Source organism: Passer montanus, unplaced genomic scaffold, assembly GCF_014805655.1.
Source record: "Passer montanus isolate IOZ18808 unplaced genomic scaffold, ASM1480565v1 scaffold157, whole genome shotgun sequence".
In the NCBI taxonomy this organism is placed as follows: Eukaryota; Metazoa; Chordata; class Aves; order Passeriformes; family Passeridae; genus Passer; species Passer montanus.
This window is the reverse complement of record NW_024362827.1, coordinates 307,172-335,157: the sequence shown is the minus strand read 5'-3', so window position 1 is coordinate 335,157 and position 27,986 is coordinate 307,172. Positions and strand designations below refer to the sequence as shown.

The 27,986-nt window shown below is 56.5% G+C and overlaps 1 protein-coding gene across 1 annotated transcript; it reads left to right on the top strand.

Annotated features, from left to right (window-relative positions):
* Positions 1-516: 516 nt before the first annotated feature.
* CNTN2 (contactin 2) lies at positions 517-27,986 on the top strand. Its single transcript, XM_039702548.1, has 24 exons — positions 517-534; positions 610-826; positions 9,376-9,479; positions 13,918-14,062; positions 14,464-14,639; positions 14,921-15,016; positions 15,292-15,501; positions 16,133-16,232; positions 16,467-16,642; positions 17,975-18,111; positions 18,583-18,712; positions 19,572-19,722; positions 19,985-20,112; positions 20,417-20,592; positions 21,472-21,592; positions 21,929-22,087; positions 22,198-22,347; positions 22,845-22,915; positions 23,288-23,522; positions 24,256-24,371; positions 24,684-24,870; positions 25,063-25,175; positions 25,261-25,429; positions 26,752-27,986. Exons 3-24 carry the CDS (start codon positions 9,425-9,427, stop codon positions 26,859-26,861), a joined length of 3,111 nt encoding a protein of 1,036 aa, XP_039558482.1. The 5' UTR covers positions 517-534; positions 610-826; positions 9,376-9,424; the 3' UTR covers positions 26,862-27,986.

Below are 27,986 nucleotides of genomic sequence, written 5' to 3'. Positions count from 1 at the left end.
CTGGGGCAAACCGGAGCCCCCCGGGGACAGCCGCGGCCAAAAGGGGCTCGGGCACAGCCAAAAAGCCGAGGGGGACCCAAAAGTGACCACGCTGTCACCCCAGCTCCGTCACCGTGAGGAATCCCCGTCCTCGCCTGGAGGAGGGTCGGGGACCACCCGCGCCAGACGGAGCACCCCAAAATTCGGCCGTGCAGATCTCCTCGGCGCGAATCCCACCCTTGGCTGGCGACAGACACAGAAATGCACGGACAGCCCCGGGTGGATTGTGTAATTCGGGATCGATTGTGTAATCGTGGATCTCTTTAGGCGCGGGGGGTGCTCACACCCGGACCCACACAGGGATGGGGGCCCTGGGGCTGCTCCCACCCCACAGCGAGGGGCTCCGACCCCTCCAACCCCCCCCGGCCCCACACCTGCCCCGGCCCCGAGGGGGCTCTGCCAGGCGGGAGAGGCTGCGAGATGAATTATGCATCGCGACGGTGATGATGATGATGATGATGATGCCCGCCTGCTCCTCGCGCTGTGGCAAACGAGGTAAAAGCAAGGAGAGGCGGGGGGATGGAAAAAAAAAATAAATTAATTAAAACCCCAACAATTCCCCGTCTCCAGGGAGCGGCGTGGTGCTTGGCAGCGAGCGAGGGAGCGCGCACGCAAGGAGGGAGGAGAGGGAGGAGCACATCCTAATGCAGAGATGCTGCAGTGGCTTTGGGCACACACATCCACCCTCGGCCAGCCACCAGGCGAGCGCTGCCTCGCAGCCCAGCCCCCGGCAGCCGCCAGGCCCCGCGGGGCCCCGGCCGATGCCCGCGCAGCCCTCCCGCCGCAGGTAAGCGCTCGGTGCGGGGCTGCTGCGTCCCGCAGCCGCGGAGAGCGCTGCGGGAGCATCGCAGCATCCTGATCTGCGCATCGCGGCTCCGCTCCGGCCGGGGCCACGCTCGGGGGTCCCGCTGGGCTCCGCGGGGACGGCGGCAGCAGCCGGGGGTGGTTTGGGCACTCCGGACCCGGCCGGGGTGGAGCTGGCGGCGGTGGCACTTGTGGCAGCGCTGCGCGGCCGAGGTCGCGGCTGCTGTCAGCAGAAATGTCTCTTACGTGGGGGGGAAAGGGAAAAAAAAAAATCGGGGAATTTTTCGGTTCTCAGCGATTGTCGCGAGGTTTTTCCCGGCGCGTTCCGGCCCGAGGCACTTCGGGAGTGCGCTGGGTGCGGGGGGGGTCGGGCATCTCCAATGTGCTGGGGGGGTCCGCAGGGGGTTCTGCTGCCCAAAACTACTTCTGCAGCCCCAGAAGGAGCTGGCGGAGCCCTGAGCAGCCCCCGAGGCTCCGCTCCGGGGAGGGAGCGGCGGGAGCGCCCGGGTGTCCCAGTTCACCTTCCCGAGGGCAGATCCCGGGGGAGGGTGGGATTTGGGGGTGCTCCGGGGGGATGTGCGTGTCTGGGGCTGTGCCGGGGGCACTCGGGGCTGTGCAAAGCCGCGATCCATCCCCCTGGGCATGGCGGGCACCCCACAACCAGGGCACCCCTCTGTTCCCATTCCCAGGGCGATGAAAGCTGAGGGGGCTTCCTGGGGCTCCTTCTCGTGTCTCCAAACTCCCCGAGTGCCCTCCTCACCCCACCCACGGTGACCCCAAAACTCCCCCGGGCTGGCCCCGAGTCCCACCAGCCCCCAGCGTCATCCCCGCGGCCGGGCCGGGCCGGATTCCCGGGAGATCGCCTCTCCCCCGGGAAACACCGGTTGCTGTGAGGATGGGAGGCAGCAGCTCTGCATCCCCGAGCTGCGCGAAATCCCGAGGCTTTCCCAGAGCACGAGCTCGGCCCTGCTCCTCCCAGGCTGATCCAGGAGGAATTCTGAGGGCGCAAAGCTGGAGCACGGGGTGGAGCAGGAGATTTAGGATTAAGACATGAACCTCTCCAGGCCGGGTATTTGGGATTTAGCACAGCAGCACTCGCTTTGCTCTGCAGTAGATCCCAAACTTTTCAGAAATAACCGAGCTTTCTAAGGGGTGGCTCAGAATTCCCAAAAACTCCAGAAAATGGGAGATGGGGGGGTCCTGCCCAGCCCAGCTGCACTTGGGCTCAGGTAGAGCGAGACAAAGGGTCCCCAACGCTCCTCTCCCTCCCCTGCTTAATTCCCACAAAACTGAGCGGCCACTTTTATCCCTTTGGAATATTCGCCCAGGATTTGATGGTCTGGGTTAGGATTTTCTCCGCGGATTTACCACAAATAAACCAGAAAGGGCAGAAAACCCGAACTGCGCCTTTAGGATTTCCCGCAGCACATGGAAATCCACCCCACGGAAAAACGGGAACCCACGTGGAGCCGAGCCCGCCTTAAAGCCGTTCAAGGTGCGCTGGGAATTCCCAAAATCCAAATTATCCATGGAATACTTGAGCAGAGGCTGAGCCCTGCCGAGGTTTCTGTCGCCGTGTCGCTGTCGCCGGCGGTGCCACCACCCCCGGAGGGTGCGGGGGGCAGCGCCGGGCACGGCGCGGGCACCGGGAGCTCCCGGTACCCCCGGGCATCCCCCGGGAGCCGCTCCCGGCTCAGCCGCATTCCCGGGATCGGGGCTGGCCTCCGGAGCCCGCAGGGAGAGCGGGATGGGGTCCCAGGGAATTTGGGATGGGGGTCCAGGGAATTTGGGACGGGGTCCCAGGGAGATCGGGGTGGGTTTTCAGGGAGATTGGGATGGGATTTCCAGGGAATTTGGGATGGGAGTCTCAGGGAGAAAGGGAAGGGGTTTCAGGGAGATTGGGATGGGATTTTCAGGGAATTTCGGGTGGGAGTCTCAGGGAGAATGAGATGGGATTTCCAGAGAATTTGGGATGGGGTCCCAGGGAGATTGGGATGGGGTCTCAGGGAGATTGGGATAGGATTTTCAGGGAGATTGGGGTGGGATTTACAGGGAAATTGAGTGGCGTTTTCAAGGAACTCCGGATGGGGTTTTCAGGAAATTTGGGTTGGGATTTAGAGGGAATTTGGGATGGGGATTTCCACATCTCCCACGGGTTTGCTCAGCTCAGCTCTCCAGCTCCACAAAACCCCTTTCCCTCAACCCAAAATCTTTCATTTTCCATGGCAAACACCCCTGGGATGCTCCAAGGGAGGCGTCCCAGGGAGCACAAAGGACATTCCCATCCGGAGCCGGCTGTGACTCCCAACCCCAGCCCTGCCCAGCACCCCTGACCCGAAATCAGGACATTTATTATTTACTAGATTAGCCCAGAGAGCCATAAAAACCGGGAGGAAAATCTGTTTAGCGCTGATCCCTGACGAGGCTGGGAATATTTGGAGCCCGAACCCCAAACCCAAGGGCAGGAGAGAAGGTTGGACACGGGTCTGGAGCATCCCAAACTTCATCTTCAACCCCGGCGCCCCCTCGGCGCTGCCCCCCCTCCCCAGTATGACCAGTACAAGCCCCAGCGGGGCACTGGGAGGGCTGAGGAGCTCCGGGGAGATCCCTGGGATGCCCAAACCCCAAAACCTTGGGAAGGCTCTTGCTGTAGGATCTGGGCTCCCCTTTCCAAGCCCTTTCTCCAGGAGGTTTCCCGAGCTCCCCGCTTGTTGTTCCCGACTCCCGGGAGCGCTTCCAGCGGCGGGGAGGGGCTGGAGCCGGTGGGAGCTGTTTGTACCCGAGCCCAGCCAGGGATAGTCCCGGCTTTAGGCTGAGCTTCCCGGGGCTGATCCAGGCCTGGAGAGGGCAGTGGGAAGCGGGAATGGGGAATTTATTCTGGGGAGGGGGCTCAGCTCAGTCCTCGCTGCCTGAAATCCCCGCCCAGCGCCTCTTCCCGGGCGATCCCGCAGGAGAAGCCGGGATTTCCCGGGAAAAGGGAACATTTCCCGGGAAAAGGGAACATTTCCCGGGAAAAAAAGGGAACATTTCCCGGGGAAAAGGGAACATTTGCTGGGGAAAAGGGAACATTTCCCGAGAAAAAGGGATCATTTTGCCAGGAAAAGGAATATTTTCCAGGAAAAGGGAGCATTTCCCAACAGGGGTTGGCAGCAGTGGGATGTGCCTGTGGGAATATCTGTGACTTTAGCAGGCGCTAACCAGGATTTGGGGCCTCCTGAACTCCCGCTGGAATCACCCCTGGGTGATTTCCAGACTCCCAGCCCCACCCCGGCTGCTCTGGGCTGAGCTTTGTGGTAGAACTGGAGGCTGGAGGGCGAGTTTAGAGCCTGGCTTAACTCCAGCCCGTGCCCAGCCTGGGGGGAATTCCCTTCCCGAGGCAAAATTCCCCCATCCCTGGGGGCTGGGGATCCATGGAAAAGTCTCCCGGCTCTTCCTGCTGGTCCCCTCGGCTTTGTCACCTGTGCCAAGGCTCTGGCTCAGGGCGGAGCCACCCGGGGGTCCCGAGGTCCCACCGGGGGTGGCCCAAGCCCAGAACCTCCAGGAGATCCAGCTCCAAACCTTTGGGAATTTTCCGAGGGATATTTGCATAGCTCAGGTTGGAAGAGGAGAGAGATGGGAATGGGTTTGTTTGAGGAGGTAAAAGACAATAAAAATAAGAGAAAATTAAAAATATGAAATAAGAATTATAAGAATTATAAGAATTATAATGATAATAATGATAATGATGATAATAATGATATTAATATAATGATAATAATAATGATAATGATAATGATGATAATAATAATAATAATAATAATAATAATTTTAAAGGGGAACGAGCTCATTGCAAAGCTCAGATGTGAAATTCGCTCTACCCAGAGCAGGTCACTCCCACTCATAATAAAATACCCCTTTTTTTTTTCTTTTTTTTTTTTACAATTCGATTTTCCCCCCAGCCCACCCCGCCCACTCCCCTTTCCATGTCCGGACCAAAGGCACCTCCCAGCTTTGTCTCTCGCACAAAGGGAGAGTTTGGAAGGAAAGGAAACTCCCCCGAGCCCCGGGGACAGCGCAGGGCTGAGACAAATTATTCAGGAAAAGCATTCCCAGGAGCGGGGTCTCTTTGGGGTGACAGAACCCCACCCCAAGCCCCTCTTTTTATCCTCATTTGGAGCCTTCCTTGCTCAAGATGGGTTTGGAGTGGCCCAGAATTCCTGCAGGACCTGGAGCCACTGACAGATCCAATCCCAAAAAAGCTCTGGGAAGGGCTGATCCAGAGTTTTCCTCTCGATCCATCCCTGATTTCCAGGACAAACCCGTGACAATGAACCCGTTTGTCCCTCCCCATGCTGTGCAGGGACGGACACGATGTCCCCAACCTTGGGAAGGTTCTGAGAGTCAGAATCCCGGGATCATCACACGCCTGCCCTTTCCAGCTTTAGCCACGGTCCCGAATAAAAGAGGCACAGGAGGAATTCCGGCCTGGCCGCCCTCCGGAGCGATCCTCCCTGGGGAAGGCTGCGGCAGAAGGAGCTGCCCCACTTAATCCCAAGCGCTCCTCTGGTGCTGAGTGCAGGGGATGGAATTACACTGATTTATCCCGGTAATGGATAGCGCCGGACGCGGCATCTCCTGCCAAAATCCACCCCTGACCTCCCCAAAATCCCGCTGGAATCGTCCTCCAGGGGATGTGGCTCTGCAGGCAGAGCTGGGGGTGCTGTTCCAGGCTGTTCCTCCTCTCCCAGCCCCCCTCCAATTCTCCCCGAGATCCCTGACTTTTCCTCCCTGCTCACGGATCGCTCCCAGATCCTGGCTCTGGAGGGAAGGGATCGTGTGGAGCTCACATCCCGCTCCCAGGGAAAGGATCGTGTGGAGCTCTCCATCCCACTCCCACAGGGAAGGGATCATGCAGAGCTCTCCATCTCATTCCTGGAGGGAAGGGATCATGTGAAGCTCTCCATCCTGCTCCCAGGGATCATGTGGAGCTCACATCCCGCTTCCACGGGGAAGGGATCATGCAGAGCTCTCCATCTCATTCCTGGAGGGAAGGGATCATGTGAAGCTCTCCATCCCGCTCCCAGGGATCATGCGGAGCTCACATCCCGCTCCCGGAGGTATCGGTGACAGCTCCATTAGCGGCGGTGACAGATCCCCTCCCGGGACACCAGCAGGCTCTCGGGTGGCTGTCAAAATACCCCGGGAACAGGGAAAAACTGATCCCTGTGGCCCTTCCCGAACTAGGGAATATCCAGCACAGAGTGCTCCTGAGCTTTGGAGGAGCTCAGGGTCAGATCCAGGATCAGGGGCTGGGGTCGGATCCAGGATCAGGAGCTGGGATCAGATCCAGGATCAGGAGCTGGGATCAGATTCAGGATCAGGAGCTCAGGGTCAGATCCAGGATCAGGAGCTGGGGCCGGATCCAGGATCAGGGGCTGGGGTCGGATCCAGGATCCACAGCATGGGATCAGATCCAGGATCAGGAGCTCAGGGTCAGAGCCAGGATCAGGAGCTGGGGCCGGATCCAGGATCAGGGGCTGGGGTCGGATCCAGGATCAGGAGCTCAGGGTCAGATCCAGGATCAGGAGCTGGGGTCGGATTCAGGATCCACAGCATGGGATCAGATCCAGGATCAGGAGCTGGGTGTCGGAACCAGGATCCACAGCATGGGATCAGATCCAGGATCAGGAGGTCAGATCCTGGATCAGAACTGGGGGTCGGATCCAGGATCCAGGACCAGGAGCTAGGAGTCGGATAAATCCAGGTTATGTCAGAGAAATTCCCTGGATTTCAGAGCTGCCCCAAGGAGCTCCCACCCCCAGGAGGGAGGATGGGCCCAACCCCGACCTCCTCCTTATGGAAGGGATTTCAGCTGACAGGGAGTGGGCTTACATGGGATACTGGGAGGAATTCCTGGCTGTGAGGGTGGCGAGGGGCTGGGATGGAATTCCCAGAGAGGCTTTGGCTGCCCCATCCCTGGAGATGTCCAAGGCCAGCTTGGAGCCACCTGGGATAGTGGAGGATGCCCCTGTCCATGGCAAGAGGTGGGATGGGATTTAAGATCCCTTCCCACCGAAACCAGTCCAGAATTCTATGAAAATTAACAAAATCCAGCTTTCCCCCTCTCTTTCCTGCTTGTTTTCCAAGTGTGAGGAGGAGAGGGAACAAAGAAGGCAGAGCTGCAGCCGGAGCCTCCCCGGGCAGCTCCCGGGGCTCAGCAGAGGATCCAGGCTGGGAAAAAGGGGCTGGAAGTGCCAAAGCAGAAACTCCCTGAGTTTAATTTGCAGCCGCTGGTGCAGGAACAGCTCCGCCGCTCCCGCCTCTCCCAAACCCCGGAGCAAGGGAACTGCGGAGATTTGGAAAAGTCAACTCATTAATTAGCGCAGGGCTGGCATCTCCTGCAGCCCCGGAGCGCGCCCGGCTCAAAGCTGCCCCTTGTCCCCAGGGACAGCCAGGGGAACAAAGGGACAGTGTTGGCCGCGGGGCCGTGGGCTCGGGGCGCTGTTTGGGGCAGGATTCTCGGTGACATCAAGTGACTCCTTGTGACCGAGGCTGCTGGAACGAGCGGCTTCTGCGTGGGAGCGCCGCCCGCCCCGCGGCGCTCCGGGCCCGAATTCCCCGGCCCGGCCCCGGCCCGTGCGGCTCCCGCCTGGAGCCGCCGCCTCCCGCCCTCCCTCCCTCCCCGGCCAGGCGGGAGGATGGAGATCCAGCTTTATTTTGGGGCCTGCCAGGGAACACAATCCCAGCAGGGCTGAGGGCGGCTGTCTCCTCCCTGTCCCCTCCTGCCTGTCCCATCTCTGTCCCCTCCCCGTGTCCCCTGCCCGGCTCTCGGGGCTGGGCTCTGCTCCGGGCACTGGGATCCATCCCTCGGAGCCAGACAAGACAAACCCCCAGGATTTTGGGCTGAATTTTTGGGATGGATATGGGCTGGATTTAGGGATGGATTTTGGGATGGATTTTTGGGATGGATTTACGGATGGATTTAGGGATGGATTTTGGGATGGATTTTTGGGATGGATTTTGGGCTGAATTTTTGGGATATATTCTGGGCTGAATTTTGGGGATGTATTTAGGGATGGGTTTAGGGCTGGATTTAGGGCTGTATTTTGGGACGCTGTCACAAGCCCTTCTCTCCGGGCGGGGACACAAAGCCCGGCTGCTCTCTGCAGCGCGGGGGCGCCGGGAGGAGCCCGGGCTGGGCTCTGCTCTTTGCTCAGGTGCTGCTGGTAATGAGCGGGGGCTGGGCAGGGCAGAGCAGCCCAGGGGACGGGCTAATCCCCGCTCCGAGCGGGGCCCGGACAGATGGGCAGGGACGGGAGTGGAAGCAGCACCAGCTGGAGCAGGGGATGAGCAGCAGGAGCGGCCCGGGAGCTCTTGGCAGCATCTTCGGCTCCTCGCCGGGGTGTTCTGGGGAGGGCAGCGGGAAATGAGGCTGGGGGAGCGCTCCCTGCGCCGGTTCCAGGGGGTTTGTTAACAAAGAGGGAGAGGGCAGCCCAAAATCCCTGCTGGAGCTCCGCGGGGCTGGGGCTGCTCCCGCCGGGGGCTCGGGGCTGCACAGAGAGCTCGGGTTTGGTTCGAGGTTGGTTTTCGGGAATCTTCTGGGATCACAGGAGGCTGTGGAAGAGACTGGAAAGGCCATCAGAAAATGCCCTGGCACTTAAAGAGTTTCAATTAAAGGTTCCTTTGTCACAGGATCCCCAAATCCTGGAGTGATTTGGGTTGGGAGGGACCTTAAAGCCCCCCCGGTGTCCCCCCTGCCATGGGCAGGCTCCTTCCACTACCCCAGGCTGCTCCAACCTGGCCTGAGACACTTCCAGGGATGGAGAATCCTGTTCCAGGGCATCCCAACCCTTCCCAGCCAAGAATTCCCTCATGATATCTTCATCTTTTCCACAAAAACCCAATTATTCCTCCCTTCTCACTCCCCACCAACGTCCCCTGTGCTTCTGCCTTGGTGTTTTCCACCAGAAATGCTTGGAAAGGAGAGTTTATGGAGGAGGGAGGAAGAATGAGGAATAGCAAAGGAGGAGGGACAACAATTCTGCTCCCTGGTTGTCCCCTCCCATGGGGACAAAAGGAGCTCCTTCAGCAGCTCCCGCTCCTCCGGGCACCGCTGGAATTCTGCCCTGGAGTGACTCTCACTTGGGCCGGGGCCAGCGGGGAGGCACAGCTGGGCTCTGGAGCCTCTGGAGCAGCAGCTCCATGGAATATCTGGGGCTGGAAGGGCCCTGCTGACCCCAGAGCTCTGGAATTGTATCCCCATGGAATATCAGGGGCTGGAAGGGCCCCTCTGACCCCAGAGCTCTGGAATTGCAGTCCCATGGAATGTCTGGGGCTGGAAGGGCCCCGCTGACCCCAGAGCTCTGGAATTGTATCCCCATGGAATATCTGGGGCTGGGAGAGCCCCGCTGATCCCAGAGCCTCTGGAATTGTATCCCCATGGAATATCTGGGGCTGGGAGGGCCCCGCTGATCCCAGAGCTCTGGAATTGCAGTCCCATGGAATGTCTGGGGCTGGGAGGGCCCCGCTGACCCCGCTGTGTGTCCCCCCCAGGGCCGCTGTCCCCACGTGCCCGTAGAGGCTCCGCAGGACCCGGCGCAGGATGGGAGGCACCGCTGGATTCATCCACGCTTCCCTGGCCGTCGGAACCTTCCTGGGTGAGAAATTCCCGTGGGAGCGGCGGGATGGGCTGGCGGAGGCGGGACCTCCCCCGGGATTCACCGGGAATCTCCTGCCCGTGGGATGCGGCGCTGCCGAATCCCAAATCCCCGCGTGGTTTGGGAGGGGCTGTTCCGCGTCTGTGCTGTTCCCAATATCCCTCTGGGCCAGGAATGGCTGGCACGATTCCCCCTTTCTAAATCCAGATTTAGGGAGGTGCAGGAGGAATTTCCTCCTGCCAGGGGGATTCATTCCACTCCCCATCCCGCTTTTTCCAGGGATTCCTTGCTGGCCGTACCCTGAAAGGTCCCCCTGCTCCTGAGGGAGCATTTCTGGATGCCAGGGAGGATTTCTGGATCTCAGGGAGAAATTCCAGATCTCAGGGACGTTTCTGGGTTTTGGGGACGATTTCCAGATCTCAAGGACCATTTCTGGATCTCAGGGAGAATTTCCAGGTCTCAGGGAGAAATTCCAGATCTCAGGGACATTTTTGGATGTCAGGGACCATTTCTCAATTTTGGGGACCATTTCCAGGCCTTAGGGTCCATCCCTGGACCTCAGGGAGAAGGTCTGGATCTCAAGGACCATTTCTGGATTTGGGGGATGATTTCTGGATTTTGGGGACCATTTCCAGACCTCAGGGCCCATTCCTGGATCTCAAGGACAATTTCTGGATTTTGGGGACCATTTCCAGACCTCAGGGCTCATCCCTGGATCTCAGGGAGAAGGTGTGGATCTCAAAGACTATTTCTGAATTCTGGAGACAATTTCTGGATGTTGGAGACCATTTCCAGACCTCAGGGCCCGTCCCTGGCTCTCGGGGAGGCTCAGGCTGCTCTCTTTTCCGCAGGGAGACATTTCCTCTCCAGCTGAGACTGCCTGATGTCCTCCAGCCAATCCATCACCCCGGGCTCAGCCTGCTGGCCCATCATAAATATCTAATTACCTTTTAATGTTCTCTGCATCCCCGCGGAGGCCCGGGCAGGGGAGCTGCCCTGGATCCAGAGGCAATTATCCCGCCTGGAAATCGGCCTGACCCCGGAGCAGCCACGGAGCCAGATTTGGGGTCTCCCATCAACCACCTGAGTTCAGGCAAAACCCCCAAAATCACACCCTGGGAAGCCTGGGAGGGGGATTTTCACTGAGCTCTGGCTGGTGGTGCCACGGAGATCTGAGGGCAGGTGGGACAGGGGAAATCCTGGGAATGCCAGGAGGGATCTGGACAAAAGGGTGGAAGCGATGGATGAGGCTCAGGGAAATGTTATGGAGTGGGAAAAGAGCCAAAACCTCCAGGTCTGGAGGGAGATTTAAATATTTAAAGCTTCTGAAGTGCACAGAGACCACTCTAAAATCCCAGACTTTCCCTGGCCTTTGTTCAGTTGGGAAAACCTCTGGAAAATCTGGGAATCCAATCCCTGACCCTTTGTTCCTCAGAAAACTGCTGGTTAAAAACAACCCAAAATAAAGCCTCGGTTCCTCAGAGAGCTGATCCTCAAAAAAGCACAAATCCAGTTGGATTCTGGGCATAAAACTCCTGTAAAACCAATTTATTGCCCAGTTTCTTCCTGTGACCCAGGAGCTCCAGGGCTGTGCTGTGGATTCCTCAGGAAAAGGAATCCAGCTTGGAAAATGTTCCACCGAGGAAATTCAGCATTTCCTGGGCTCAGCACAACGTGCAGCCTCCTGCACACCTGGGCCTTCCAGGCCTGGCTCTCAGCAAATTCCTAAAAATATCCTAAAAGTATCCCAAAAGGGAGGCTTTGGAGTCACCTCCCTGCAGCTGCTTCTCCAAATCTTCATTTTCAGGGGTTCTGCTTTCACCTGTTTCTCATTATTTTGGTGTTAATTATCACTTTCCCTGATACTGAAGGTTATTCCAGAGGCATGGTGGGGTTTTTCCCGTCGTTCCAGCTCTCCCCCCTGGATGGAACACGGAAAATTCCCAGCAGGTCACTCCTCTCCTTTGAAATTCGGCTTAAAAACCTTTATTTTGTGCCTGTCTTCTCCCTGTTTTCCAAATGCCACAGCTCCAGGACAGATCCTGCCCTGGCAACATTAAAAACTGGGAATTCTGGGGTGGCAGAATGGGCCCAGATCACTCTCAGAACTTCTGGGATTTATCAGTTCTTATTTTTAACCTTATCCCCACCCCGTAACGGTTTAATTACTGCCTTAATCAACCCCTGATTTGTTTAATGAGTGAAATCCAAGCGTTTCACCTCCAGCGCCTTGGAATTGTGGATTAAAATTCACCTGAACCCTTGGCATCGATTCCAAGTGGGAAAATCGATGCCTGGCACTGGCAGCCACAACCTTGGCAGGGACAAAGGGACAGCAGAGGAGAGCAAGGGGACACGGGCTCCAGGTGGGATCAGGAGGGAGGATGAGCCTGATCTGCCTTGATTGGAATAAAAAATCCCACGGGAAAGGGCAGGGATGGGAGTGGTACCAATAGATATTTTATTTGTTAAATAAATAGAAATTATTTACCTTATGGTCCCTAATTAATCTCGAAATTAAAGCTGCTCAGCCTGGACCCTGTCACCGCCATCTATCAGAGCACAGTTAACTCATCTATCAGCACTCAATTAATTCTTTCTCATTAATTCCCCATTAACTCATTATTGTTTCCCTGCCTGGTCAGCAGAGTTTATTCCAGCCGGGACTCCCTCAGCCCTGACCCAAACGGGAGAGAATTTCCAGCTTTTCATTTAGGAATGGAACCGTCCTAGATGGAAAACAGCGCTGGCTGGGAGGGGAAATGACCCCAAACCCGCTGCTTTTCCTCAATTCCAGAGAATCCCAGCTCGGTGCCTCTCCCTGCACGGCCCTGGGGACCATCCTGTGAGCACATCCAAATGGGAGAACAATTCCACCTTTTCTTTGAGGAACAGAACCATCCTAGATGGAAAACAGCGCTGTCTGGGAGGAGAAATGACCCCAAACCCGCTGCTTTTCCTCAATTCCAGAGAATCCCAGCTCGGTGCCTCTCCCTGCGCGGCTCCAGGGACCATCCCGTGAGCACATCCTTGCGGAGCCGGGATAATTGCCTGGAGCAGGGACACGGGGAGCAGCTGCTCCCAGCCCGGAGCCAACGGGCAGAGCCCCTCTCCCATCCCATCCCATCCCTTCCCATCCCATCCCGGAGCAGCCGGAACGCGAGCGAGCCCCGGGAGCTGCGGGTCAAGGGCCGCTCCCGCTGATCCCAGCCCGTTCCCGGCTGGAAGTGACTCTTCCATAAAACATCCCACTGCCGGGAATGGCTTCATTTAGGAGCGGCCCCGCTGAGCAGGGGGGGAAGGAGACAGATTGGCGTTGGCACAGCGGGTTGGAGACGCTCATTAATTCAATTACAGAGCAGGGAAGGATCCCGGAGCCAGGGAAGCAGCTCGGGGCTTATCAGTGCTGGTGGCTCCTTCCCTGATAAGGGCCAGGCGTCTCCAGGGGGACAGGGACAGCGAGGACAGACGTGCTGGCAATTATCCCGCCGGCTGTTCCTGCAAGAAAGAGATTTCCAGGCGGGTTGTGCCCGGCTCTGGCTCAGTGTCTTTCCAGGGCTCTGGGAGATGTCCCAGCCCAGGCAGGGCTGGAACGGGGTGAGATTGAAGGTTTATCCCACCCAAACCAGTCTGGGATTGCCCTGTGTGGGAGGGGATCTGCCGGGATTTGGAATTCTGAGGCAGGAAGGCAGCTGGCACTTCCCAGTGGCACATTGTCCCCAAAGGGTGGCCCGGGCGTGGTGTGGATCAAAGGTGGGGCCTTTGTCCCTCTTGTTCCTCCCTGTTCTCAAAACCAGAATCAATTCTGAGTCTGAACACCCCAAAAGCAGCTCCAGGCTCATCCCAGCCACGGAACAGAATGGTGTGCACTGGTTTGCACTGGTGTGCACTGGTTTGCACTGGTGTGCACTGGTTTGAACTGTTGTGCACTGGTTTGAACTGGTTTGCACTGGTTTGCTCTGGTTTCCACACCAGCAACCAACAGGTTTGAGGTGTCAGGAGCTGGTGGAGCTGCAGGGACAGAGGGGACCTGCCAGGTGTGTCCAGAGATGTGCAGATCCTGGTTCTCTCCTCCCTCACCCTGGAGAGGATTTCAGAAGAAGGAACCAGGCAAAGTCTGTGCAGGCAGAGGAGGAACCTCAGGGACAAGGGGACACTCCCAGCTCCAGCTGTGGTGTTCCAGGAGGTCCCTACTCCTTGCTCCAGGTGTCCCCAGGGGTGCTGGTCCCTCTGGAAGGGCGGGAATGGTGCGGGATGCTCGGTGGGAGTGGCAGGTTGTGTCCCCACAGCCAGGCCCGGGCTGTGCTGACAGATGGGGTGCGGTTGTCACTTTGCTCCTTCTCTCCTCCTCGCTGCTGGAGACACCCTACAAAACTGAAAAGGAGGATTTTTTAGGAAAAGCCAAGCAGAGCTGAGCAGGTTTTCCCCTCTCCCACAGTTTGGTGCCAAGCCCAGAGCAGCACGAGGAGCTACGGGCCGGTGTTCGAGGAGCAGCCATCCCACACCCTCTTCCCTGAGGGCTCGGCAGAAGAAAAGGTCACCCTGGCCTGCCGGGCCCGGGCCAACCCTCCCGCCACCTACAGGTGAGCTCGGGGCTCCCTCTGCTCCTGGAACGGGACAGAAACATCAGAATTCTGCTTTCTCCCCTCCGCTTCTATGTATGGAAAATTATTGACTTGGGAATGAGATTCCTTGTCCGCAGGAATTTCCTCCTGGAAAGGGCTGGAAGGGGCTGCCCAGGGGGGTTTGGAGTGCCCATCCCTGGAGGTGACACTGAGTGCTCAGGGTGGGGATCGGGCACAGCCTGGACTCGATGATCCCACGGGATTTTCCAGACTCAACAATCCCACAATTCTGAGATGTTCCACCCCTGCCAGGGCACAGCTCAGATCCAAATCCACCTCCAGCTGGAAATCCACCGGGCCCAGCCCATGAGGGTGGCCATGGGGATTCATCCCTGTCCCTGCCCCGTTTCTCCCGGCAGGTGGAAGATGAACGGCACGGAGCTGAAGCTGGAGCCGGATTCCCGCTACAGGCTGGTGGCCGGGGATTTGGTGATCAGCAACCCTGTGAAAGCCAAGGATTCCGGCTCCTACCAGTGCGTGGCATCCAATCCCAGGGGCACGGTGGTGAGCAGGGAGGCCTCGCTCCGCTTCGGATGTAAGTTTGGCACCGCCAGGTAAACTAAACACAACGCCAGTTAGGCTGGGCTTAAACTGGGCCTGCCTGGGAAAAGGCTGGAGAGAATCTCTCCAGCACATCATCCCATGGAGGAATCTCCTGGCACTTCCATAGAAATTTGGAGAATTTGGAGATTTATGGAGAAAGCCAGTGATATTTTTGGATCTCCCTCTGCACAGACCCACCCGAGGAAGGGCAGAGGAAATGCAGAGGTTCCTCCAGCTGTATTTTCCTGTCTGGGTTTCACTCTGCCTGTTCAGTTTTGCAGGAATTCTCTGCGGAAGAGCGGGACCCCGTGAAGATCACCGAGGGCTGGGGGGTGATGTTCACCTGCAGCCCCCCGCCCCACTACCCAGGTGAGGGGGACACAGCAGACCACGGGGCTCCCAGATTTTCTGGGAATTTCATGGAAGGAAATTCGGGGTTAATTCAGAGTTTGTAACGCAGCAGAGCAGAGGTGGGAGATGGTGTGTCCATGCAAGGGCCAATTCCAGCTGGGAATCCCAACAACCAGCACAGCTGATTCCCTTTTCTTCCCATGGAAAGACCAATTCCAGGCTGGAATCCTACTGGGTCCATCTCGTCTGGGAGGACAAACCTGTCCAGTTTATCCCTTTCCCTTTCCCCCCAGGTTTATCCTACCGGTGGCTCCTGAATGAGTTCCCCAATTTCATCCCGGCCGACGGGAGACGTTTCATCTCCCAGACCACGGGCAACCTTTACATTGCCAAGACGGAGGCCTCGGACCTGGGCAACTACTCCTGCTTTGCCACGAGCCACATCGACTTCATCACCAAGAGCGTCTTCAGCAAGTTCTCCCGCCTCAGCCTGGCTGCAGAGGGTCAGTGCTCTTGGGTTGTCCCAAAAATGCCAATTTTAATGGCAAAAATCCAAATTAACAAACCCCCAGAAAGCATTTGGGCTCCACAGTGCCCAAATCACCCTCCAGCCTCTCTTAAGAGGCTCAGAAATATGGAGGGGATGGGATGGGATGGGATGGGATGGGATGGAATGGGATGGGATGGGATGGGATGGCAGTGGAGCAGCTCTCTCTCCAAGATTCCCTGTTTCCACTCCATCCGTGGGGTTTCTCTATTTTAAAAGGAAAATTCTGGTACAAGGAAAAGGGAATTAAACAGGAGGAAGGCCTGGATGGACACGGTTTGGAGCCATCTGGGATAGTGGAAAGTGTCCCTGTCCATGGCATGGGTGGGACTGGATGGGCTTTAAGGACCTTCCAACCCAAACCATTCCAGGATTCTGGGATTCTCGGGAATTGCATAGCCCTGAGATGTTATAAAAGAGATTTTTAGAGACTTCAACAAGAGCTGTCTGAAAAAGAAAATGAAACCTCTGTCCCCTCACCCAAACGGGTTGGGAAGTCACCTCATGGGTCCCTCTGCCCTTTGAGACCCCCCGGGTGGCATTTCGGTGTCACCCAGGTGCCCTGAGCGGTGTTTTCCGTGTGGCAGATGCCAGGCAGTTCCCACCCAGCATCAAGGCCAGGTTCCCTGCGGACACCTACGCTCTGACCGGGCAGGTGGTGACCCTGGAGTGCTTCGCCTTTGGAAAGTGAGTTCAGCTTCGCGTGGATCGGGATTGGGATGGAGATCGGGATTGGGATCGGGATGGGGATCAGGACTGGGAGGGAACAGCAGAACTTCCACACCTCCAATGGAAGAGCAGAGATGGAGGGAAATGGGAAAAGGGAGGACCTGGCCAAAGCCACGGCCCAGTGGGACAGGACTGGGGTGGCCACGCGGGGACTGAGCTCAGCCCGCATTCACCGGATCGGCTTTTCCGCAGCCCCGTGCCCCGGATCAAGTGGAGGAAGCTGGATGGGCCTCAGTCCTCCAAGTGGATCGGCAGCGAGCCCCTGCTGCAGATCCAGCACGCCGGATTTGAGGATGAGGGGACGTACGAGTGTGAGGCGGAAAACGCCAAAGGGAGGGACACCCACCAGGGCCGCATCATCATCCACGGTAACGCATCCAAACTCATCCCTTATCCAAGGGGACACACCCAAACTTGTCCCTTATCCAAAGGGACACACTAAACTCATCTCTTATCCAAGGGGACACACCAAACTCATCCCTTATCAAAGTGGACGCATCCAAACTCATCTGTTATCCAAGGGGACACACCAAACTCATCCCTTATCCAAGGGAACATGTCCAAACATGTCCCTTATCCAAGGGGATGCATCCAAAAACATCTCCTTCATCCAAAGACGTGTCCCTCACCCAAGGAACACATTCAACACGTGTCCTTCACACAGAGAACACATTTTACCTTCCCAGAGCACACCAAGGTTCCCCTGGAAATGGCCCAAGGCTTTGGGACTAAAACCACCCCCTCCAATCCTGCCTCTTACCAGCCCTAATGAAAGGTGCTGCAAAGCCCCCAGACCTGCAGGGATTGGGGAAACCTCTCCTTGGTGGACACATTTGGGCTGTGGTGAGGAGAGAGAGAGCAATATCTTAACAGGCTCTAAAATCATCACAGGAAACATCAGCGAACCAGGAAACATTTCCTTGGTGGGCACATTTGGGCTGTGGTGAGGAGAGAGAGAGAGAGAGCTCTTAACAGGCTCTAAAATCATCACAGCGAACTTCAGGGAACCAGGGAAGGAAGGGGAGTGATAAAAATCAAACTTGGCTCACGCTCAAGATCCTCTCCAAGCCTCAGGATCTTCCACAGGGGTAGTGCTCTGAGCTGTTGAGCAGATCTAATCAAGTTAACCTGGTTACCTCATCCTGATTCCTGTTTTTCCTGAAGTTCAGGAATGGCCTGAAGCTGAGAGAAGGAAGGTTTAGAGGAGGTATTGGGAAGAAATTCTTTACTGTCAGAGCGGTGAGGCCCTGGCACAGGGTGGATGGGGATGGTGGCACAGGGGCTGTGGCTTCCCCATCCCTGGAAGTGTTCCAGGCCAGGCTGGAGGGGACTTGGAGCAACCTGGGATGGTGGAAGGTGTTCCTGCCCATGGCAGGGGGTGGCACTGGGGGATCTTGAAGCTCCTTTCCAACCCCAAACCATTCCACGATTTGATGGTTCAGGAATGGCTGAATTTTCTCTTAAGAAGAGAAACCAGTTCCTCAGCCCTGGATTCTGCCCTGGCCTTGCACAGCCAGAGCTCAGCAGGACCCGGCCGTGCCTCTCACTGCACAAAAGGCCGGGGCTGCTCCCGTGGCAGCTCCCGCTGTGCCAACGACTGTGCCGGCAGCGCTGGCACTGGGACATCCTTCTGCCAGCCTGGCACTGCCACCTCTCAGCTGAGCCCCTTGGCTCTGCCCTCTCTCTCTTGTCCCCTGCAGCCCAGCCCGAGTGGCTGGACGTGATCTCGGACACGGAGGCCGACATCGGGTCCGACCTGCGCTGGAGCTGCGTGGCCTCGGGCAAGCCCCGGCCCACGGTGCGGTGGCTGCGGGATGGGCAGCCCCTGACGTCCCAGGTACCCCCCGAGCCAGCTCTGATCCCGCTCCTCCAGTCCCAGCCCCTCCTCCTGCCTCGCTCGTGCATCCCCGCCCCGGTTCTCACGCCGCATCCCTCCTCCATGTGCCCCCATTGGGCTGCGACGCGATGGCACCATGCCCAAATCCCCTCTCCTGGCGCTGCCATCCCAGCCATTGCTTCGTGCAGCTGCAGGGACTCACAGCTGGCCAGCAGGGAGGACAAACAGCGCCTCGTGCCTGTGCTGGTGTCACCTGCACGCTGCTGCTCAGGTGTCTCGGCAAACAGAGCACGGCGGCGTGGGGGAGTGACCGCACAGACATAAAAACGATTCCTGTGTTTTCACCCATGGAAAACCAGGCCACCCCAAGGAGTCTGTGACGAAACTCAACCCTGACCCAGCCGAGGACTGAGTTCCATTTTTAATTTTTTGTTTTTCTCATCTAATGGGTTCATCCTCTTGTTTGCACAGAACCGCATCGAAGTGAGCGGTGGAGAGCTGAGATTTTCCAAGCTAGTCCTGGAGGACTCTGGCATGTATCAGTGTGTGGCTGAGAACAAGCATGGCACAGTTTATGCAAGTGCTGAATTAACAGTGCAAGGTAATTCCTCCTTTCCCAGAGCTCTGGGTTCCAATGACACTGAAAAAATCTCTTCCTAATATCCTGACGTGATCCTGACGTTGTGACGTCGCAGTGAGATAAGAGCAGGCAAAAACTGCTCCGCTCACCACTGAAATGGTTGCTGGTTCAACAAGACACTGTGCAAGCCTTGAAATTCTAAATCCTGTGTAAATTCAGTGTAAAAGTGGACAAAAAAATCTGTTTAGCCACAGGAAGTGGACAGGACGCCCAGCAGCAGCACTACAACCTCTCTTCTACTACAAATTCCTCTTTTTTGGAGGAAAGAGATTAAAAAAAAAAAATTCAGCCTCCATTCCACCTGGTTTGATGGACGGTGACTGGAGCTGAACTGCTGCCAAACTTGTTCCACATTAGTCCAAAAGTTCATCTCCTCGTGGAGATGCCAAAGATAAATTAAAGGCCCTGAGCACCAACTGCTCAATATTAACACACCGAGGCCAACAGGTAAATCCTGACTCCATCTGCAATTCCAGGAGGAGTTTCAGGCAAGCTGGATGTCTGCGTTGGTCAGGATATTGAAGAGATTATCCTCGACATGTTCCAAAGCAGCTGTTGTTGTGTCTCTCAAAGACCTTGCACTTGTTAGGGTCATTCCCATCGCTCCGTCCCACTCGTGTGCCACATAATTCCTGCCTGGCAGGCATCAGGATCCACCCGGCAGCTGAGGAATTCCTCCCTTATCCCGCTCTCCAGACTCTGCCTCGCTTCTCTTACCAAGCCATCCAACAACAAATCAATTCCCACTCGCACGGCGCTGAAATTCTCCCCAGGGCAGCGTTTCTAATCGTGCCTTAATCCTCTTTTTTTATCCCTGTAGCCTTAGCTCCAGATTTTAGACTAAGCCCGGTGAAGCGGCTGATCCCCGCAGCCCGGAGTGGGAAGGTCATCATCCCGTGCCAACCACGAGCAGCACCAAAAGCCACCGTGCTCTGGACCAAAGGGACAGAACTCCTGGTCAACAGCAGCAGGTAGCAGCACAGAGTCAGCTTCCACCTAGAAAATGTAGCTAAAGTTTATTTATTTTTTTTTTACCAGAAGACTGGACTCGATGATCCAAATGTGCTGCTGCATCCCTGAATTTTCTTAGTCCTCTGATTTCTTCTTTAGCAAACTCCTACACAATTGTTTTTCTGCCTGATTTTGTCCCTGGTTTCTCCAAAATCAGTGGAAATTCCCAAATGTCCAGCGGACATTTTAACATTCCTTTGTGTGGCTCCTCCTCCTTTGCAGGGTGACAATTACAGCGGACGGGACCTTGATCCTGCAGAACATCAGCAAATCCGATGAGGGAAAATACACCTGCTTTGCTGAGAACTTCATGGGCAAAGCCAACAGCACCGGAATCCTCTCTGTCCGAGGTAGGGACGTTCATTTGGGGTCAATCAAGCAAGAAACGACTAAGAATGAGTGGTGTGATGTTTCTCCTCTCCTTACACTCCCAAAAACCAGAATAATCAGGGAACCAAAGTGATTTCAGGTGGAGCAGCAAAACTTCTGCCACCAACCAACAGCCCTTGAGCAAAGCATTTCCATTTCCTAATCCTTCCTCTTCCTCACGTGAAGCTCCAGCTGTTGGAGCGGGATGAGGAGCTGGAAGGGAAGGTTTGGATACTGGGATGGGGACATCCGCTGCTAACGGCCCTTCCCTCTCGTTTCCTGCAGATGCCACCAAGATCACGCTGGCACCATCGAGTGCCGACATCAACGTGGGCGAGAACCTCACCCTGCAGTGCCACGCGTCCCACGACCCCACCATGGACCTCACCTTCACCTGGTCCCTGGATGATTTCCCCATCGACTTTGACAAGTCCGAGGGCCACTACCGACGAGCCAGCGCAGTGAGTCCAGAGGGAATTTTGAACCATCCAAAAGGGTGGAAAATTAATTCCACACTCGTTGTTTGCGTGTTTGTGCCCACGAAAGCTGCTCTGCCCAGAGTGGCTGTGAATTCCACATGCCTGGCAGTGCCCAAGGCCAGGTTGGACGGGGCTTGGAGCAGCCTGGGACAGTGGAAGGTGTCCCTGGCCGTGGCTGGGGTGGAATGGGATGGGCTTTAAGATCCTTCCCAATTCAAACCATTCCATGATTCCATGATCACTCCCCTCCTAAACTGGAGGAGAAAGGGAAGGGCCTGTGGATAAAGGCAGGCAGAGATCACCCAGTGATCACTCAATGATCGATCAATGACCACTCACTGATCACTCAATAACCACTCAATGATCGATCAATGACCACTCACTGATCACTCAATAATCACTTAATGCTCACTCAATGATCAATGAGTGATCACTCAATAACCACTTAATGATCACTCAATGATAAATCAGTGATCACTCAATGATCTCTCATTGATCATTCATTGGTCCCTCAAGGTTCACTCAATGTTCACTCACTGATCACTCAGTGATCATTCAGCCGTCACTAAATGATTGTTCAATGATTGCCCAATGGTCATTCAATGTTCACTCACTGATCACTCACTGATCACACATTGATCACTCTGATCACCATCCCGAGCCAAACAGCCTTGGCCTTGGCCAGCACTGGATCCATCCTGAATCCATCCAGCTCCATACCCCGGGGGGAATCTTTTCCCATCTCCCTCCTCTCCGCCTCCACCACCTCTGAACCACCCAAACCCAACCCACACTGAATTCTGGCCCGTGACCGGTCACCTTCTGATGCTGTCCCCACCGCGTTGTCCCGTTGCCCTGCAGAAGGAGGCCATCGGGGACCTCAGCATCTCCAACGCGCAGCTGCGGCACTCGGGGCGTTACACCTGCACGGCCCAGACCGTGGTGGACAGCGCGTCCGAGTCAGCCACGCTCACCGTCAGAGGTAATTCCCTGTGGGAACACTCCCTGCTCCTGGTAAATCCAGAGTAATGACACGGCCCGTGCCATCAGCTGCTCTGTAACCACCTCACACCCAGTAATTCCGTGATACAGCCCAGCGGGTTTTATTTTCACCTAAAACTTGGGTTTGGTCATCTTGGAGGTCTTTTAAAACCTTTCCAACCAGACTGAGGAGCTTTTCCAGAGGCTAAAGCTGGCAGTGAGGTTTCCCAACTTCCAGAAAAGAAAGGCCCAGTGTGAATTTAGGACTTGCACAATGCACACAGAGTGATAAACCTCCAGATCCTCCATGTCAGTGACACATTTCCCATCCCCCCAGGACCTCCAGGCCCACCCGGGGGCGTGGTGGTGAGGGACATCGGTGACACCAGCGTCCAGCTGAGCTGGAGCCGTGGCTTCGACAACCACAGCCCCATCGCCAGGTACCTCATCGAGGCCCGGACCCTCCTGTCCAGCCAATGGAAGCAGATGCGCACCAGTGAGTGTCCCCACGGTGGCACCGGTGACACATCGAGGCCACCGGCCAGTCCTGGCTCCATGCTGCTCCTGGCTCTATTCCTTGCTCTCTGGTGTTATTGGATTTTACAGATCCCGTAAACATCGAGGGCAACGCGGAGACAGCGCAGGTGGTGAACCTCATCCCGTGGATGGATTACGAGTTCCGCGTCTTGGCCAGCAACATCCTGGGAATTGGGGAGCCCAGTCTGCCCTCCAGCAAAATCCGCACCAAGGAAGCAGGTGGGTGTGGAGACAAGCCCAAGTCCCTGTCCCTGCCCGGGATGGTGCCAGGGGATGAATCATCTCCTGGAGAGCTCCCAGAGCTGAGGCCACCACAGGATTTTCCATCTTTTTGCCCATTTCTGTGTCAAAGATGAGCAGGGTTAGAGCTGCACTTGCCAGCACTACATCCAGCTGGGAATGTTCATTCCATGTGCAGCTGCTTGGACAGAAAGGATGGGAGAACAGCAGGAGAAGTGCACCCAATCCACCAAATGCAAACCAGCTTCTTCCTGAGAAAACTCCCCTCCACATCCCATTTTGAGCTCCATCTTTGTCCCCTCGGACACCAAATCCTTGTCCCTAAATCACCTGGTCAGGCACAAGCTGGAATTTCACAGAGCCCTTTCCCGGGAGCTGTCCCATCTGGTGTCACTGGTGTCACACCGTGTTGGTGCCCCTCTCCATCACTCCCACCTCCTTAACCCAAACTCTGCTTTTTTTTGGGGACCTCACAGCACCGACGGTGGCACCGTCCGGGCTCAGCGGCGGCGGAGGGGCTCCCAACGAGCTCATCATCACCTGGACGGTGAGTTGGGAACAGGGAAAGAACCAAGGGGGGATCACATGGCATTTTTGGGGAAAAAATCAGGGCTGCCATCCCAGTCTGGACACGGGGTTGAGCCAAGGGCTGGTTTGGACAGACCAAGAGCATATTTCCTTTGGGAAATCAGTGCCACCATCCCAGTCTGGACACGGGGTTGAGCCAAGGGCTGGTTTGGACAGACTAAGCACACATTTCCCTCAAGAAATCAGTGCCACCATCTCACTTTGGACACGGGGTTGAGCCAAGGGCTGGTTTGGACAGCGCACGTTTCCTTTGGGAAATCGGCACCACCATCCCAGTTTGGAAGAGCCAAATCCCAGTTTGGACGGACCAAGGCTCTCTCTCTCTTCCCAGCCGACGCTGCGGGACTACCAGAACGGGGATGGCTTTGGGTACATCGTGTCCTTCCGGAGGAAGGGCAGCCAGGCCTGGCTGCGGGCGCGGGTGCCGCACGCGGAGTCGCTGCACTTCGTGTACCGCAACGAGAGCATCGCGCCCTACACCCCCTTCGAGGTGAAGATCAAGGCCTACAACAGGAAAGGGGAGGGCCCCGAGAGCCTCACGGCCATCGTGTACTCGGCTGAGGAAGGTAAAGAGCAGCGGGAGAGCTGGGAATGTTCACCTGGAGAGGAAAACGCTCCAAGGATAGCTCAGAGCCTCTCCCAGGGCCCGAGGGGGTTCCAGGAGAGCTGGAGAGGGATTTGGGACAAGGCATGGAGGACAGGATGCGGGGAATGGTTTCCCACTGCCAGAGGGCAGGGACAAGATGGGATTTTGGGAAGGGATTGTCCCCTGGGAGGGTGGGGAGCTGGGATGGAATTCTCAGAGCAGCTGTGGCTGCCCCCGGACCCCTGGCAGTGCCCAAGGCCAGGTTGGACATTGGGGCTTGGAGCAGCCTGGGACAGTGGGAGGTGTCCCTGCCATGGCAAGGGTGGCACTGGATGAGCCTTAAGGTCCCTTCCACCCAAACCATTCCATGACTGCACAGACGGAATTCCCTGTTTTGTCCAACCCATCGCCTTTCCTCAGCCAGACCCGTGTCTGTCCGGGAGCTCGGACGTTCCTTTGGCTCCTCTACTCCTCCAAACCCTCAGAGTGAGGATTCCCTAAGCCCAGCCCTGACTGCCCCACAGCCTCAGGGAGACACGGATCCCAGAGCTCACAGCTGTGGCCCTGCTTGTCCCCGAAGTCCCTAAATCTCTTCCCCTCGCTCCGTAACACAGCACCAGCTGTCTGCCAGGAGATGATGCTGTGGGAAAACCTTTTGTTCCCAACAGTGCCCAAAGTCAGAGGAATAAAAGGATTTTATTCCTGTTTTTCAGAACCCAAAGCGGCTCCTTACAGGGTCATTGCCAAGTCTGTCCTGTCCTCGGAGATGGATGTGTCCTGGGAGCCCGTGGAGCAGGGAGAAATGACCGGAGTGCTTCTGGGATACGAGGTAGGAGATTCCAGTGGGAATGGGAGACCCTGGAAATTTCCAGCAAGGAAAATTCCCCTGGGTTATGCGAGGTGAAAGGAAACAGAGGATTCCAGAGGTGGGGGATAATTCTCACACCACGTGGTTCTGATGGGGCTGGCACTGCTCTCTCAGGAGAGATTAAAGGGAATCATCCCGTTTTTCCTGCCTGCCTTTCCCAGGAGGCCGCGGCCTCATTCCTGGGCACACACAAAGCAAAACACACAGAAACAAACACCCAAAGGCCCTTCAGGGTGGGCTGACCCGGGATTTATCCTGCCCTTTTCCTCGCAGATCCGGTACTGGAAGGACGGGGACAAGGAGGAGGCGGCTGACAGAGTGAGGACAGCGGGGCTGGTGACATCGGCTCATGTCACCGGCCTGAACCCCAACACCGACTACCACGTGTCAGTGCGAGCCTACAACCGGGCAGGGACCGGCCCCCCCAGCCCCGCCACCAACGTCACCACCACGAGACCTCGTGAGTTGAGCCCTGACCCCTCCACTTTCCACAAAATCCCCCAAAATCACCCAAACTTTGATCTTGGTGCTCTTGTTTGGTGTTCCCCTGAATGCCCCACAGTGGTGACAGCTCAGGGGACGGCTGGGACCAGCACAGCCTTCTCCTCCCACCCTGATTCACCCAATCCCTGTCTGGTTTTGCATCCCTCAGCACCAAAAAGGCCCCCTGGGAACATCTCCTGGACTTTTTCCGGCTCCACAGTCAGCATCAAGTGGGACCCCGTGGTGGCCAAGGCAGACGAGTCGGCGGTGACGGGGTACAAGGTACGGCCAGCGAGGCTGGGCTTCTCCTGGAGGTGACCCAAGGAAGCCACAGGGAACGGGAGCTCAGCATTCCCTCTTCCCACAGATGCTCTACAGGCAGGATTCCCACTCGGCCCCCACCCTGTACCTGGCCAGCAAGAGCCACATCGACATCCCCATCCCCGAGGATTTCACTCACGCCTTCGTCCAGATCCGGGTGACCGGGCCCGGCGGGGACGGGACCCCGGCAGAAGTTCACATCCTCCGGAACAGCGGTACAGCCACACCCACCCCTCTGACCACACCCCTTCAACTGACCACACCCACCCCCCTGACCATACCCCTCCAACTGACCACACCCATCCATCTGACCACACCCACCCCTCTGACCACACCCCTCCAATTGACCACTCCTTCAGTATGCTCCTCCAGCCACACCCACCCCTCTGACCACACCCCTTCAACTGACCACACCCACCCTGACCACACCCCTCCAACTGACCACACCCATCCCTGTGCTCCTCCAGCCATGCCCACCCCTCTGACCACACCCCTCCAACTAACCACACCCATCCATCTGACCACACCCACCCCTCTGACCACACCCTTCAATATGCCCTTCTGGCCACGCCCACCCCTCCGACCACACCCACTCATCTGACCACACCCATTCCACTGACCACACCCTTCAATGTGCTCCTCCAGCCACACCCACCCCTCTGACCACACCCCTTCAACTGACCACACCCACCCCTGACCACACCCACCCCTCTGGCCACACCCACTCCTCTGACCACACCCTTCAACTGACCACACCTTTCAATGTGCTCCTCTGACCACACCCACTCCATTGACCACACCCACTCCACTGACCACACCCATCCATGTGATTCTCTGGCCACACCCACTCCTCTGGCCACACCCACTTCCTGTGCTCCCTGACCACACCCTCTCCATGCCCTAATTCTCCTTTCCGAGGTTCTCCAAAGCTCCAGAGCTCACAGGACACCTCCTGTCCTTCCCTTCCCAGCAGGAAAGACTTGGCCACGCCCCTCCCATCCTGGCTCAGCACGATCCCAATAAATTGTGGTTTAAAATCCCGCTCGCCCTTCCAGGGCCACGGGAGAACATCCTCCCGCACTGTTTCAGGTTGAGACTCCAGAATTGCTCCTTTCTGGAATTGCTCCTTTCTGGAATTGTTTTTCCTGGAATCAGCCTTTGGGTCCTTGTGCTGTTCACTCATAGGAATTCCTGACTCTTCTCCTTCTCCCCACTCCTCTTCCCAAACCCAGTCCAGCCTGACCCAGCTTTAGGATTTGCAGCCTCGACACCCCACAATGCTCAACCTCCCAAGAGTTACGAGCTAAAAACCACTTCAGTTTTCCACTAAGAGTGAAACCCCATCTCTGTGGGGCCGCAGCTCCATCAAATTCCTTAAATCCAGGGGTGAATTCCCAGTGCCTGCCCCCAAACTCCCGTTCTCAGCACTCCCAGTTTTACCAGTGCCAAACACACAAAAAACCCCACAAAACCTCCCTGAATTCCCCGTGGTGTCCACTCCACCCCACATCCCCATCCCTATTCCCTGTTTTTCCAGGGACCAGCATGATGGTGGAGGACTCGGGGATGAGGCCAGCGCCACACGTGGTGACCATCACCACCAACTCCCTGCTGCTGGTGGCCCTGATCAGCTCCCTGGAGCTCTGACCGCGGCTCCTCCCGATCCCATGGGAACAACGCGAACCCCGCTCGGGGCAGCACCGCGGGGAGAGGATTGCACCACGTGCTTGGAAGGGAGGAAGGAATTAAAAAACAGCTTTCTTTTTTTTTGGTTTTTTGGTTTGGAGGAACAAAAGCTTTCGTACAAGACATGGGTCTTTAACCGATTAAATGTTTTTTAAGGAAAACGAAGAAAATGAAGAATTCTCCGGGAATTCTGCAGCCAGCTGCCCCCGCCCTCACCGTATCCATAGGTTTTCTGCCTTATCGAAGCCATGTATGAGATAACCAGACTGCTAAATTTGACTTTTTTTTTAACTCTGTACAGTGAATTCCGTGGGGGGACGGGGACTGAGGAGTTCAGGGACCAGCATGTTCCACACCCATCCCGCCACAGCCAGCTCGGAGCATCTGTGGGACGGGATTGATCCTTTTTCCCACAAAAAACAGCCAAACCCTGCAGGAACCAGCCCAAGGAGACAAACCCACGGGAGGGTCGAGCTCTGCCCCAGCCTGAAAAGCTTTTTTTACTACTCTGGTGTTCACTTGCAGCCCCAGCCTGGTGCTTGTCTCAGCTGTGAGGCGCAAATTCCGTGTTTTCCCATATCCCACGTGCTTTTGGGGTGGATTTGTCACCCTCTTTGCCTCTTTGGGAGAAGGGGATCCTTTCCCAGAATCCCTAATTTGGGCAACTCTGCCAAAAAATGGAGGTGTCAAAAAATCCAATTTCAGAGGGGCTTAAAGAAGAAATTAAAAAAAAAATAATAAAAAAATAAGATAAAATTAAAACAGGAATGGGAGACTCCAGGAAGCCACCACTGGGACAAGAAGGAAAATTTGGACTCAGATTCATCTCCCTGCACTGAGAATTCACCTGGCCAAAATTCCAGGCTCGGATTGGGACTGCAAAGGCTGAGACCCAGCCAGGAAGCAGCTCTGGATTCCAGCTCCGACGGCTGCTGGACATCCCAAGGAAACCCTGGGACACTGAGGAGCCCCCTGCACTGCAGGGGCTGGGAAAAGCAGGAATGCTGAGCTGAGCAGCCACAGGACTGGCTGGGAATCGATGTTGCCTGTTGAAATCTCTGTCTCCCAGTAAAGCAGTTGACCAAA